Source organism: Aplidium turbinatum, chromosome 18, assembly GCF_918807975.1.
Source record: "Aplidium turbinatum chromosome 18, kaAplTurb1.1, whole genome shotgun sequence".
Lineage (NCBI taxonomy): Eukaryota > Metazoa > Chordata > Ascidiacea > Aplousobranchia > Polyclinidae > Aplidium > Aplidium turbinatum.
Window position 1 is genome coordinate 19,147,284 of NC_137489.1, and position 15,018 is coordinate 19,162,301.

Sequence of the window (15,018 nt, forward strand, 5' to 3'; positions counted from 1 at the left end):
ATAGCAGAAACCTGCAATTTCTGCAATGCAAGCTAATGGTAGAAAGGCATCAAATGTCCTTCATATAGTACAAGTACGGTACCCTGCAGCTGCAGAAGTGCAGGTACCAGCAGTTGACTGTAAGTTTCAGCAATGTAAAAACACCAACTTCGCTGGCTATAGGGTGCATTACAACTTGCACGAGCGTCCAAGCAACAATATCAACCAGGATAGCAAGCACATTTAAACACGAAATATAATCTACCTGTCTAGCTAGCCTTGTCAAATGCTGGGTGATTGCGTGGATGGAGTTAATGGCTACCCACTGGCGGGTGACGTCATCGTCCACGTGCGAATCCACAAGTTCACAAGCAAGCCTGCATTGATTGCGTCATTAGAACAACGTTTGGTTTTAACCTGGGAGAGTTGTTTCTAGTTTAATCTTTGCCGGTGTAACGGTCCAGGAGTTACTGCGGTCCAAAATTTTTATATTATGTAACTTTTTGAGAAGTAGGAATTTCAATTATTTTCATAAAAAAAAAATTAATTATATTTGGCAACCCTGGTAACTCTTGGACTGCGGTCACTCCTGGACCGTTATTCCGGTTCACAACGCCACGCGGTTACTTTTACATTTCCATAACACGGTAGGTGTGGCATCTCCAGCCATTATACTGTGCAGTACTTCGAACAAAACACTCCTCGCCGTTCGTTTACAGAGCAATAAACTGATTTGCATTACAAATCTACAACCCACACGAGAATAAATCGCCGTTGCAATATTATATAATCACCTGTAAGCTTGCAGCATCCTTGTGACGTCATAGCGCGTCACAGCTGACGAGAGCATGACACGAAGCAGAAGCATGAAGCGTTGAAGCTCTCCGCGAGACGCGAACAGCATGTCAAAGAGTGACTTGATGGTCGTGTTGGCCGCTTTGTTGTCCACTGTACTGGCCAGCGACAGGAGGCACTCTGTTCAACGTTAACGGTGATATGCAGAATTATTAGGTAACTTTTCAGCACCAGCCATACTAACACACTGATCATTCACCCACGTCACCATTCCACGTGTTCTCCGTATTGCGAGAGTTGGACGCCAACAAATGTCTACTCTGTCTGATGGCATTTGTCCATGCCCAAGGAAAATATCCGTTACGTTTTTGGAACTCACCATCAAAGAAACTTCAGAAAGTTGATCTGCGGTCGATTGATAGTCACACTAACAGCTCCAGTATACAAAGATAAGAAATTTGCAGGAGATCATGAAAAGAAATGCGGCTGCTTATTGGTGTTCAACTGTTCAATGTTCATACATCGTGATCAACAATCAGTCGCTTGGAGGAAAATATGAATCAGATTGATTGCATTTACTTCATCATCACCTGCAGTAGCGTTGACAGGAGATACTTTTGGATGCAGGCTTCACACCTTTCCAAGGGTCCCATGAGTTTAAAGAAACCATAGCATAATTTTTCGACACAGTGCTTGTTTTTATTGCAATCTTCTTGTTATTTCTTCTTTTCGTATTTTTTTTAGTTGTATGAGGATGGCAGCTGGCTTTGTTGACCCTGTGGTCTTTTGTCATCCCGGTACCAGCACCACATTCAATGTAATTGTTGATGTATCTAACTGCAGACAGGACGCCACTGTGTTAAACTGTTTTATTCGCATCAACAGCGCACGGGTACAAAGGATTGACACGGCGAGAGAGCACAAACAAACATAGCCAGGTCGAAGACTTCCGCAAACCGGCCTGCCACACCCCGCGGCGGCAGGGAGCGGCGTGATTTAAGGGTGACGATGCACCCGGAGGGTTAAGTCCACCAGCTTAGGTCGCGGGGGCCAGGCTGGGGAGTCGAGGTACCTGTGGAGGGAGAGTGTGGATCGAAAACGTTACATGACCCGTCCGCAAATGTAGAATGGCGGAGCGGGCCAGGGAGACAGGCTATCAGAAGGTTCTTATTCAAATAGAATCTATTTGAATTTAGATTCTATTTAAATAAAAACCTTCTTATGATCCCCCCTTTAAGGTGAAACAGGCCGTAGAGTAGAGATTTTAGAAAATAGTAACTATATTTTATGTGATTTGCTCTGCTTGGCACTGAGTACTTTTTGTAGTATTAATAGTATTTATTGTTTTATAAATTAACTGATGTATACGTGCTGTGGTGCCAAACCAAATAAAATAAATCTGAATTTTTTTTATAAGTATCTTGAATGTGGAGCCGACGATATCATTACAGTAGTACTGGGCCCAAATTAGCCTTTTGACGACCCTGATTATCGAGCTAGTACCACAAGTTGAATCACGCAATTCAAAGCGTTTCAGAAAAACTGCAAACTGTTGATAAGGGACCACAAATAAAAAAAATTTTTGTTTGTAGATAAACCAAACTGTCAAAATCACAGCACTCTTTTATACTTTTCTCGTTGCGTGGTTTCGGCTGCGCCCCATTTTAATTCCAACAATGTTGCCAGGTAGAGAGTTCTGTCTCAAGTTTCTTTTAAGACAAGAAATCAGCGTTGCCAGATGAGGAAATAGGATACCAAATAAAAAAAATTCTGGTGAAATTTAGAGGTCTTTGGTACCACGCGTTTTGACCTTGGAACCAGACAACGTTTTGGTGAAATATTCCCCACTCAAGTTTTTCCAAATTTTTTTAACTTTTTAGCAAAAAATCTCTGCTCGTGCAGAAAACGTTTTGCAAGAGGTTTGCGCATGCGTGATGGCAGTGTGTTGCAAGTTCAGAGTGACCAATTTGCGCTCTTCAATCAATCTTTTGAATCTGACAGCAGCACTGTACCAGCAATCGTGTAGCTTTTGCCACGGCAGTGGCAAAAGCTGGCAGTGGCAAGACAATGCTTTTTGGAGAGTTCTTTGTATTAAAAAAAAGGCCAAAAAGACAAGTTTTATATTTAAAATTAGTGAAGAAGGTTGTTTTTGCCCAAAAAGTATAAGTTTTTTTTTGTTTTATTATCTTTATCTTGCATTGCGGGAAAGCGGACTTGAGCGCTATGCATCGGTGTACGCCTTCCGAGGTACACCTGACCCACGCTGCAGCCGACTGCAATGTTTGTTGCCGGTTGTCTAATGTCTACTCTATTTATGACTTAAATTTGGTACTACCCATTACTCGAAATCGATCATTGGGTAGAGGCTATTATCGTAAAGTTTCTTGCCCAGAAAAACAACAGCAAGTGCGGGTGGCTGGAGTCGAACATGCAGGCTCTCGACTGCGAACCCAACGCGCTAACCACTCGGCTACTGACTTTACATGGGCTACACATGCATACAGTGGCTACTTGTTTCATTTTCATGAATATCATGTGCAGGATATGCAAAAGTCTTTCAAATTTTTTCATCAGGATGTTATTGCATCTTGGAGTGCATTTCAACCCTGGCAGTAAAAGTTTCCGCTTTTAAAGTAAAAACAACAACTTTTTTGGTTAAGAACTTTTGATGCATATACTGATAATTATGACTGCTACAGTTATAATCCGTGTATGCAATGTGTGACAAAACATTTGTTTTGCATATTCGTTTCGTTTTAGTTTTATGTCTCAAAAACTATTTGTATTTTTAGGCGAAATTACTTTATTTAGGATGTTTTAAATATCTGGTGAAATTGAATGCAATCTGGTGAAATTTAGTTACTTTTTGGTGCCAAGCAGCTTCCAGCATCTGGCAACGCTGCAAGAAATTCGAAATTGACGAAATCTCATCTTTCCGAAGAGGCGAAAGGGGCTGCAAATTTTTTTTCCCACAAACTTTTTGTCTCATTTGCATATTTCTGTAAGTGTAGCCACAAGCCTACTGGTTACCGCGCGGCGGGCATCAATGTTTTTACCGATTTTCGCCCTCACAGCAGCCGATTTTCGCTCTCCAGGTCCAAATCTAAACATTGCACTTGAAAAAAAACGTAGCCTGGAGACACACCTAATCAAGTTTAAAAAAGTTGAGAAAAGAATACGATTCTGGTCACTCTAAAAGTAAGATTTTCCGAATTGAATTAACCCTAACCCTCCTTTTTTTGAAAAGCTTTTGTGCAACACAAAAGTTAATTAAAAAAAAAAATTGATTTCGATGGGCGTCGAACCGTTGCCCTCACGAACATAAAGCAAAAGATGAAACCACTGAACCAAACACGCCAACGAAATACGTTTGCATTCACACGGTATTAATGCAAACTCTATGCGAAGTAACAAAAAGTTTGTGGGAAAAAAATTCGCGAACGAGCTTCGAAGAGGACCTTCAACACCAGGTTGAAACCCTTTTTTAACATCACATTGACGTCGGCGTATTTAAATCAAAATACAATTTTCTATCGAAATTACGCTGAACTTGTCGAAACCGGCACGTTGGTGACAAAAGATTACGTTTGGAAAAATCACGCGGCACCCGTGGGGAAATTTATCCGTCTGAGTTAGGGTTGGATTATAGTGATAAGGAATTGTCGGTAGGGTTAAAGCAAAGTTGTTAGATGGGGCAGAAACTTCGAGGTCACTCCCAAAACACGATTGGTTTGTGATTAAACACTAAAGTAAAGCAACAACAACAAATTCTCTGCACTTATCTGATGTGAATACAGACTTGCACTAAACAAGCAGCTCACCTTTGATAGCTTTCCCGTTCAATTGGAAAGGTCGAGGAGCGACTGTGCTCTCGCTGTGATAACATGAGAAGATGGCCAGCAGGATATCAGGAATGACACCAACTACTGCCTCCCGAAGGTCTTCAGCTCCCGGCATCGCCGTAGTTACCGTCTTCATGATATGCTGGGCCGTGTACATGGAGAGCTTCAAACTCGCCAAGTCGCCTGTAGAATCATAATTACGCTAAGGTTTGGTATCATGGAATTGCCTTATGCTTCACGCTATGCCAACCCTGGGTACTTGGACTACTGTATGTGGTACTCAAAAATGTCTTCAAGTCCACATCTATGTTTCAGAAGCCGCAATATTAGGTTCTGGAAATATTTCATTCGAATTTCTTCCTCCGAACCAGGCATGAGAGGAAGATGAAGTTGAAACGCTTTTTTGTTTTTTTATCATTCTCTATGCTTGGATCTTAAAACAAACATCTCCACTTAATATCTGCGGCAACGACGCACCTTGGTTATGCACGGAGGCTAGGAGGTTGCCCACGGTAACGGGGAAGCACCGCACCACGTCATCGACATCAAACTGTTCCATCATGATCCTGAGAGACCAGACATTGCGCGAATGTGTCACGAGTAGTATCGGGATGACATCGGACGCAAATGCACGAAGAAACTCCTTCTTACTCCTGCATCCGAGGACACTATACGGGAATTTGTCGAGATCCTGCCACTGACTAAGTATGTGCTTGAGGTGGCGAGCAAGGAAGATCTCACAGAAAGGTTCTGCAACAGAAGAGGATTAGTCTCTGGGATCACTGTGGGGTCTCACAGTGCATGTTGAAGTGGGACAAGTGAAAAGACAAAACATGTGAGCAAGAGCGATTAGTTGTGTATGTCAGTGACTAGAGCAGCGGTTTTCAACCGGTGGGCCATGGAAAATTTTTGAGATGGGCCACAGACCTATTTAAAAATTTACCAGAGTTAGTGAAAAATTTCGTTTCATTAGTGTTACTATAGTTAATTTTACACTTGTGTGTTTGTTTTAGATTGTGGCAACAATGAATGGTGTTACTGTAAATTGCTGCAGAATGGTAATTTTTATTCTAATTATTAAAATAATAATTTTGGTGGCGTGATGTAATCAATGCCTTCCGTTGCATAATATACGAACGTTGATTTTAACCAACAGTGTGGTTCTCATCCAGTGGTTCCCAAACTTTTTTGAGCGCGACCCAAATATGAGATTGGTGAACATCTCGCGACCCAAGACGCAGAAAATCTGTATAAACAATTTCAGCAGTCTATACTGTTTTTGCAATGTTTGCCTGCTTCTTCTTCTTCTCTCGTTTGACGTGTAGTAGCTTAGATTGGCAATACCTCATCGTGTAGCCATGATACGGTAGTTGGGTCCGGTTGTCAAATACGGTACCGATGTTTCCACTTGGAGGCCGTAAGATGGGACATTCGTGGAATATGTGTAGCATTGTTTGTTCTACCGCTCCGCAGACACATATCGGCGTATTGTGCAACCCCCACCTAAACAGATTAGCTCCAGTGCAGCCAACGTCACATCTGATCCTGTTCAATGTGACCCATGCCTTTCTTGAGAGGTCTGCTCCAGGAGGGATGGAAAGTGCTGGTATAACTGAAAACTGGGGAGGGATATGTGGCAGCTCGTTCCATTCCTGGGCCCATGTCTCCATGCAGCTGAAGTTCTTATCCACAAGCGGTGTAGCATATCGATGAAATGGTTGATGACAGGCGTTGAAGTCTGACTGGTCCATATCTTTGGGAGTGACTGTGGAGAAGGTGTTGAGGATCGAGTCTTGCATGCAAAGCCAGTTTGTGAGAGGCTTCTTCCCTACGGAGATGAGCAGGAGCAATGCCAGCCAAAGTTGGTAGATAAGCAGTAGGTGTGGGGCGGAGACAGCCAGTGATGATGCGCAAGGTGTCGTTAATGCATACATCCATCTTTTTTGTGTTTTTGCTACGGTTCCACACAGCTGTGGCATATTTGGCTGAGCTGTAGACCAAGGCTAGTGCACTTGTACGCAAGGTTGATGCTCGGGCTCCCCATCCTGTTCCTGCAAGGCTTCTCAAGAAGTTATTTCTCGAGGTAACCTTGGCACGGAGTGACTCCATGTGGGGTCTGTAGGCCAACTGCCGGTCAAGTTTTACTCCAAGGTAAGTTGGGTTTGCGGTATAATATGGTAAAGGATTTCCGTTTAGCGAGACAGACATTTGACGCTGGGATTCCCGATTATTTAAATGCCTGCTATAAACAAGACACAGACAACCAGTTGTAGAGTGGTGTAACCTACTGTAGCTCGTCTTGCTCAGAGAGTAAGTAAAAGTGCTGGATTCGTTGTAGAGTCAAACCGGTTTGGCTTCAGTGCCTCTTCTTGGTGCTTAAAAATAGCCTACGCACATTTTTTTGCACGTGTCGGATGTCTCTTCTTGTTCTTCTTTGTATTCGTTTGACAATATTTTATAACACAGCCTACGTAGCGGCTTCCCTGCAACCAGGGTCGCAGATAAAAATTAACTTCAAATTAAAAAAATAGTTCAGAAATCTTAAATTGTCAACTCAGAGAGTAATCTACGTTTAACGTGATTTGTTGAAGGAAGTGACTTGAATGCCGGTAAAACTGTTGGCCATAATTGATTGATAGAAGAGAAGCCAAATAAAAGTGTAGGATGCAATGATACTGTCGATGTTGGGATTAAAACAACTCAATAGAAGAAAAAAAAGTTTCTTTATAAATTAATTTACAACAGTCCTATTTTGGCAGATTTAGATCGTCTCTGCACGACCCATTTTCTGACCCTTCGCGACCCATGTTTGGGTCGCGACCCATACTTTGGGAACCACTGTACATAGCCACTTGGCTCCGTAAGAAGAAATTTTTAGCTTGAAGGGAAGAATAATCGTGTTAAGGAATAGGAAAGGAATGTAAATTTATCTAAATAATCTATTGAAATGGTTGATTTATTTATGACTGAGCACATAGTTTTAGATCAACGTTGAGTTTTTACAACACTTTATGGTGTAATAGACTACTTTGTGATTACAATCAAGCCATAACTGAAAGTGGTAGCCAACTGAAACTTTTGCAGATCTGTGTTTAGTATTCTTTTTGTGAATTATTGTGGGAAGGAATTGACAATACTTGTCTCTTTCAAAGGAGGAATACGGCATTAATGTTGAGAACCACTGTAACGTCAAGTTGGTCAATAATTATAACATTATAATGTTCAGGAGCACGCATCTCATTGATGCACGGTTGAATAAATAATCTGTTTGAAATATATTCTGCTGTTTTCTTGTTTTTAAATCTAGTTTGCAGTTTTTTCTTGCATAAACAAACAATGGGCCATAAAAACTTCTGTGCAACGAAAATGGGCCACGAAAGAAAAAAGGTTGAGAACCACTGGACTGGAGGGCGTAATTTTGACGATAAACTTTATGATAAATAGATTTTATATTTCTATAAAACGATAGATACGAGAAATCAAACTGGTCAAATGTGATGATCAATCAATCTCAAATCATTGCACAACTTTTGATTTCTGTTTAAAAAAATGACAAAACCTTTCGTTTCCAGTGTTGCCAGATCTTCTTTGGATTCTCAGCACAAGCACCAAAATCTAGTGCAATACTTCCGTGGAAACAGTGAGACAAAAGTAATCCAAAATCACACAAAATACACACAATGGCTACATTGATCAACTTCTGCTTAGACTAGCAACCTATTCCACCAACTCTGATTGTCATCAAGCATAGCAGGTCAGCATCCAGTCACATTTGGCTTGTGCATTAACATGGCCTGTAAATATTGGTTTCCACGGCGATATGTCCAATTAGTTACTCACTCTCGCCTTTCATCCCTTGAAAGTCTCCTTTCACTTTCATGTTATTGAATATCGCTATAAAGCGGTCTTTGTTGTCTTGGAAACAAGGCAGTGTTGCCATGGCAAAGTTGCACAATTCCAACGCGACAGCGCATTCGATGATGCGAGCAGCATGGGACAAGAGGTTGAAGATGACCTCCAGGTAACAGGCCACCCTGTCCAGTCGAAGACAGACACTGTCATCAGCCACGCCAGCCATCCGCGTCACGTCCCTTCCCACTGCAACAAGTAATCAGAGTCACCTGTATGGTCGCCAGTGCAGATCTGCTCAGTCAAAAGGTAACTATTGTATATTCATCAACCAAGCTAAAAAAAAACGTTCGTTTTACATTGATTTAACGTCAGCGGAAAACGTAAATAAGGTATTTCGCTAATTGAGAGTGAAGATGAGCAACATAAGAAGTTGGCGGAATATTAAGTTAAAATCTTATCAAAAGCAGCATGGAAAGAAATCAACTGAGAAATTTGAAATGTTGATGAAATAAACATGCACGTCAGACACAACAACCTGGAGGCTGGCAACTGTCATTACCTTCTTTGATTCTCGCTAAGATGTCGATGTAGAATTCCTCGTCCAGGTCTTCTTGCCGAAACAGGGAGTCGGACGCCTTCGCACACGTTATTGCAACATGGATGTTGTCGTGGGATAAAAATCCAAAGACCTTGTTGGATGCTGCAAGAAGAAGATTGCAAGATAACAGTTTCAAGAACATTATTGAGCTTATGGAGCTTAAGCAAAAATCCAAACCTCCGTAGCATGAGAGCAACTGAGTGCGGTCTTGGAGGTGGAGAGAGGAGGAATCGGAGAGTGCCATCAAACAGTTGATGAATGATACTACCACTAGGTGGCTACATTTACCGCCGTCAATTAAGTTCGACACAACTTCGAGAAGTTCTTCCACAACCGAGAAGCTGCAACACATTGTCTAATAAATGAGCAAGGCAATACGATCGTTGATGTTGAAGCGTTAAAAGACAATGGATGGAGAATGAATAACCGAAGACTAGCAGGGATGCTTCACAAAGCACTGTGCAGGAAATGCATTTGTGAAATCATGTGTTTGCACATGAACAAAGGAGCGAGGTAAAAAGTTAAACTGAAGCAGATTAGATACAAAATCCAGAGAAAGTTCGATGTGCGCACATACCACGAACGAACAGCTCCATCTGGCGGACGGGAGAGAATGAGAGGCATCACGTTTAGACAGCTTGAACAAATCTGTTGGTCTTCATAATACGATCGCAGCACAGACTGCATGATCGAGGCGACTTCTCCGATACATTGGTCTGATAGTCCAGCAAGAAAATCACCGAACTCCTAAATGAACAGCTTTGATCAACAAAATCAAAGGCAAGTTATCGCCCAATCATTTCATCGCATTGACATTTCCCACAAATGTGCAATGAAATAGAACATGCGACCAACCTGCAGCATATGCACAAAGACGTTGGCGTGATGAGTCATCGTCACATCAAAGTGACTGGTTATGTCATAAATAACGTCATCCATACTCCCCACAGCGCCGTCAGTGGCGATCAGCTTTAAAAGCTTGAGGGCATACTTGTGAGGTTCCAGGTGTGTAGGTGACGAGTGGTCCAAACCTGTAACTGACAAACATGAAGCATTGTTTATCGCGTTCAACAATGTCACGGTGGATGTCAATATTGATGAGATAATGAAATGTACCTTGCCTCTCCACAGGCAGTGTTGATGATATGTTGGAAGAGTTGTGGCGGATGTGCTTAGCCGGCGGCCCATCACGAAGGTAGCTCTTCCTTTTACGCAGTGGTTGTGTGGCCACATCGTGATCAAAGTTCACTTGAGAGCTGGTGCTGTTGATCAAGCATTGTGTTCCACTGGGTTCCGGCACCTGGCAACCCTTCATATAGTTGACCACAATTTGAAGGGAGATGTTTTTCATCTCAACAAAGGTTGGCTTCAACTTGGCGATGAGGTCGCGGGCGGCCAGACCGGGTGCAGACAGATGCTGCATGGTTCGTAGCAGAAACGAAAGGCTGATTCCGATGTACTTTTCTACTTCGTTAAGTGGATCGGTCTGTTTGATGAGGGAAGATAGGAGGAAAGCCGCCTTCGATAGAAGCTCGCTCACGTCCGATGCGTCGATTAGCGAATCTATTACACTGAAGTTGTCAATAAGCGATTAATCGGAGCGCTACAAGACACGACTTTTAGACGTAGAATCAACCCGGGACAAAGAATAACCAAGCACGCCAGCGAATGGATAAAACAATAAACTTTGAATAAAGCACATTTCTTTATGCAAGAAAAACATTGGAACTTGCCTTTTGAAGTCCATTTTGTTGCCATGGCAACCATAAGCTGCACGGTGTAGGATACTTCGATGAGGGTCCTGCTGCTACGATCGGCAGATATCTTTAACTTCTCGTCGAAAATGGAAGTCCATGATGCAAACAGAGTTTTGAAATAAGCACAAACTTCTTCTACGCCAACTCTCTCTCCCGATAGGCCATTACAATCTCTGAATAAAAATGCGTTACGTCATAGAGGAAATCCCAAGCACGACCGGTCAAAATACATTGATCTGCAATAAAGCCAGTGTAACGAAATATTTTACCCTTTTTATATCCCCCTTTATATTTCCACTTCGTCATTAACGGACGTTTAACGAGAAACAGTCAAAAAGTGTGTCGCTACTACTTGCTACTAGAAAAGTTTCGTACTGTCACTCAAACTGAACGATTTGGGTGGAATGAGCACTCTTCGGTTCACCACCACGCTCGTCTTTCGTATGAAGCAAAAAGCTTGTGGTCAGCTGAAAGGAAGGACTTGATGCTAATTTTTCGTCAGATCGTCGAGTGTGCGGACTGCGGAGGCCTGTTCTTCCGTTGAGAGGGGAATAGATGGGACACCCAAAAATGATGTGGTTGGCTGTTCGCTCCGTCGCACTGCACTGACACGCAGCAGAGTCCCTTATGCCCCAGCGTGTCAAGCAAGCATTGAAGCGGCCAACTGCCGTTCATAATCGGTTCAGTGTCACCCACTCCCGTCTCTGAAGTTCAGAACCAAGTGGGAGTGAGGAGGCAGGAGAGATCTTTTTTGTATTGTTTAGAAAACTAATTGGTTAGAAAATGCTTACCCACTGGAGGAAGGAGAAGAGTTGGCTCCTTGGGACTGAGGGCACACTCTGGGGTGGAGTGCTGCGTTCTTGCAGCACAAAGCCATAAGAAGATCCGCCACTTGCTCAGGATCCGGAAGACAAAGGTTGTCTCGAGTGAGATGAAAAAATAGATTGGGAAGATGCTCGGTCGTGTGTTTCGCTTGCGTTGCTTGGGTAAATTTTGAGTTGGAAAAGTTATGTGAGGTTGAATCCATCCCAACCTGAACCTCCTTGCAACCCAAAAGCCAAGACAGGAGACCACATCGGAGCGGACGCTGGATGGTCACAGGTTCCTCTTCCACAGCACCAGACAAGGGAATACCACGATTCTTCTCCAGCAGTCCTTGTGTCCTGATGCAAGTTGAGAGGAAGCCAACAAACTCCCTGAAACAAAACCAACCTGATGTTACAATCGAAAGACCTCATCATGTAGTGATAACCAGGTTTGTGCGTCAACCGTCGGCGCCAAGATGACGTAATCACATTTAACTTTATGCTGAAAGTTGTTGTAGAAAAATCTGTCAGTTGTTTCTACAACTTCGCATCATTGCAAAACAATCGCATTTTCCGGTAACGCCACAATTTTATAATCTACAAATTTAACTGCACAACAAACTTCGGTGGATGCCATCGTAACTCAATGATGTCATCGTAACTGTTATCGGAATATTTGCTTAAATGTTCAGTGAAATTGAGATCCCGTGAACCGGAATTGAAATATCTATATAGTTTGCGTTGAACCAACGTTGTGGTAATTTAAACGGCGGGTTGCAGTTGCAATTATGGATCTTCAACCAAATGGGGGTCATGTGAATGTGATTTAATGTTATTTCAATTAAATAAATGTATTGCGTTAGAATAACGTTAAGTTTCTGGTGTTGAATTAGTTTATTATTCCGGTGGTGCCTGGTACATGGCAGATGTTACTTACTTGCTCGCTAGCGCCGTGAATCGGATAAGTGGCCATGTATCTTTGAGCAGTGTTTCACAGGAGGGCAGCAGAGTATAGTTCATCTTAGCATTGGCGACAATGAGAGCGGACATGAATGTAAACGCTGCATCGGACAGACATGACGCGGCGGGTGCCCTTGCGACAGCGTGACGCTTCGCAGATTCCCACAATTGTGACCACACAACAGCCACCTCCTTTCTACGTTCTTTTGACGACACTAAAAAGCATAGTCGGGTTTGTCACCAGGAAAGAAGAATACAAAGGTCTCTGTCTCGCTTCTTTGGGAGGCTTGCCCGTGGCAGACAACAAACAACATTTTATCAAATTGGCAACGTAAGAACAAACAGGCTACCAAGAACACTTCAGGACACTGCACAACAACGCAATAGTTAACGAGTTTCAAATTTACTCTTAAAGCAATATCGGCAATGACACGCGACGACGAAAAGTATTGTACGAATTCGTAAGTGGTCAACGCACTCTAGAACTAGACACCAAAAGCATAAAACTATAAGGTGCTACTGATAGTGACCGATGAGAGCAGGTACCTCCTGAAGGGAACTGAGGAACATGGATGAGGGAGGAAAGAGCTTGCATGGATAACAATGACGTATAATCGGACCTTGATGTCATCAGGACTTTCAGAAAGAACTCAGCACACGGCATGACATCATACGCGGTGACGTCATTGCGATAAAGCGTCAACATGAAATCAATCACCTGCAACCAAAACATCAATAACGTGTCCCTGTCGATGAGACTAAAGCAGGGGGCTCATCGGTTCAGGGGGGAAGCAAACAAGAAATAGACACAGCTGGGATGGGATGAACAACATCAGCCGTTGGAAGACATGCAAAAATACAAACTCACCCTGATCCACAAGTTAATGGAGCTAATGGTGTCCACGGAAGAAGGAGGAAACAAGGTGAAGATGTCGCTCCAACTCTTCACCATCAAGACTCCCTCGTAGGGGTCGCATGCTTCCTCAAGCAACTATCACATCATAAACAACAGACTGTATCAAGACAGGATCAACAATGCTTAACAAAATTATTGAACTACGATGTTAAAATAGCGTAAGTACTGGTACTTAATGGTACGTAATGTACTGGTACGTAAGTACTTAATGCAGCGTAAGTACTGGAGTTGCACAAATCACAAGAAAGAAATTATGGCACAGGATACAGTACTACGGGACCTACCAGTGTGCTGTGTGGAGGCGATGAAGACTGTGGCAGACGCAGATGAACATGGAGAAGAGTGGCAGTGAAGCGGGCGCAAGTCTCCACCAACTGATGATCCTTCTGAAGATGAATTAGGAAATTAACAAGCCTACACATGTAGAGTTTCATCACCAACATTGGGTCATGTGAAAAACGTTGCTTAAGCTTAACTTACGCACGGACGATACAATAACTTACAAAGTTACCAAAGTGCGCAACTTATTATCCCGGCTAGCTTTTACAGAGAAGGTTTTACCAACATGTGATGTCGAATCAGCATTCGCATCTTCTAAATGCTAGACACGATTTGAATCAGCATCACAACGTTGTTTTAACGTCAAGTACAAGACGCACAGGTCGTATCGCATCTTTGTGATGGTCAAACAAAGCAATTGAACTGTGAAATACCAGAACTGAAGTCCTTCTTGTCGTCGAAGTCGAATTAATCCTTGTTGCCATGGCAGCCAGCATACTTCTCACTGCTTCCATCCATGATTGGTCATCACAGGTCACGTGATTGCGATGAAACGCCCCAGCTGGATCCATATGATGACGTAAGTGAACCTGAAATTTGTAGAATATTGTTGAATATTATTCAATCCACGTGTCCGAATATTATTCAATCCACCATTTCAACATGATAGCGACACCTACACGCTGAATTGTGGTCGTCGATCAAAGCATCAAGCAATCGACACATCAAGTGGTAGATATATTTCAAAAAGTTACCAGTTTTACTTTCCGACTACAAACCATCATTCACCTAATTGTGACCAACCTGTAGCGAGCAATACGACATCGCGTAGATGAGACCATCCTCTGCTGCCTTCTTGCAGTTCAGGAAAGTTGTAATGGCGGGAAGTATCTTGTCGCCCATGGACAGCAGGCGCTCTCGAGCGGACGATGCTTGCCACTCGGCAAAGTGCCACATACACCACAACAAATGAACAGAGAGGGAGCCATTTGGGTGCTTCCTGTTTGCGACATATCAATCAAGTGTGAACGATACTGATGGAAACGAAAGTATGGCGCATTATTCTCTATGTGCAAGCTACAATTGTGAGTGGTAGACTGGTAGTGGTAATCATAATACGTATGGTATTACACTAATAACAATAATAACAACTATTATTTATAACTACCGAAAAGTTAGGGTGTTCATCAGGAATATTATCGTTTTTAGCATTAGTTGCAACGTTCATTTGATG

At 42.7% G+C, this 15,018-nt stretch overlaps 1 protein-coding gene across 1 annotated transcript in view; it reads right to left on the reverse strand.

Annotated features, from left to right (window-relative positions):
• Positions 1 to 14,741, reverse strand: part of LOC145787259 (serine-protein kinase ATM-like) — a 37,441-nt gene extending 22,700 nt beyond the window's left edge. The window contains exons 1-18 of the mRNA XM_082598972.1: positions 14,589 to 14,741; positions 14,219 to 14,374; positions 13,790 to 13,891; positions 13,458 to 13,580; positions 13,136 to 13,307; positions 12,567 to 12,804; positions 11,615 to 12,019; positions 10,800 to 10,996; positions 10,183 to 10,629; positions 9,922 to 10,097; positions 9,644 to 9,813; positions 9,244 to 9,407; positions 9,028 to 9,168; positions 8,457 to 8,714; positions 5,094 to 5,366; positions 4,596 to 4,799; positions 774 to 954; positions 245 to 356 (exon numbers count right to left, since the gene is read on the reverse strand). Coding sequence (XP_082455098.1) covers positions 245 to 356; positions 774 to 954; positions 4,596 to 4,799; positions 5,094 to 5,366; positions 8,457 to 8,714; positions 9,028 to 9,168; positions 9,244 to 9,407; positions 9,644 to 9,813; positions 9,922 to 10,097; positions 10,183 to 10,629; positions 10,800 to 10,996; positions 11,615 to 12,019; positions 12,567 to 12,804; positions 13,136 to 13,307; positions 13,458 to 13,580; positions 13,790 to 13,891; positions 14,219 to 14,374; positions 14,589 to 14,741 — 3,672 coding nt within the window. The remainder of the gene's footprint in view (positions 1 to 244; positions 357 to 773; positions 955 to 4,595; positions 4,800 to 5,093; positions 5,367 to 8,456; positions 8,715 to 9,027; positions 9,169 to 9,243; positions 9,408 to 9,643; positions 9,814 to 9,921; positions 10,098 to 10,182; positions 10,630 to 10,799; positions 10,997 to 11,614; positions 12,020 to 12,566; positions 12,805 to 13,135; positions 13,308 to 13,457; positions 13,581 to 13,789; positions 13,892 to 14,218; positions 14,375 to 14,588) is intronic.
• Positions 14,742 to 15,018: the final 277 nt, after the last annotated feature.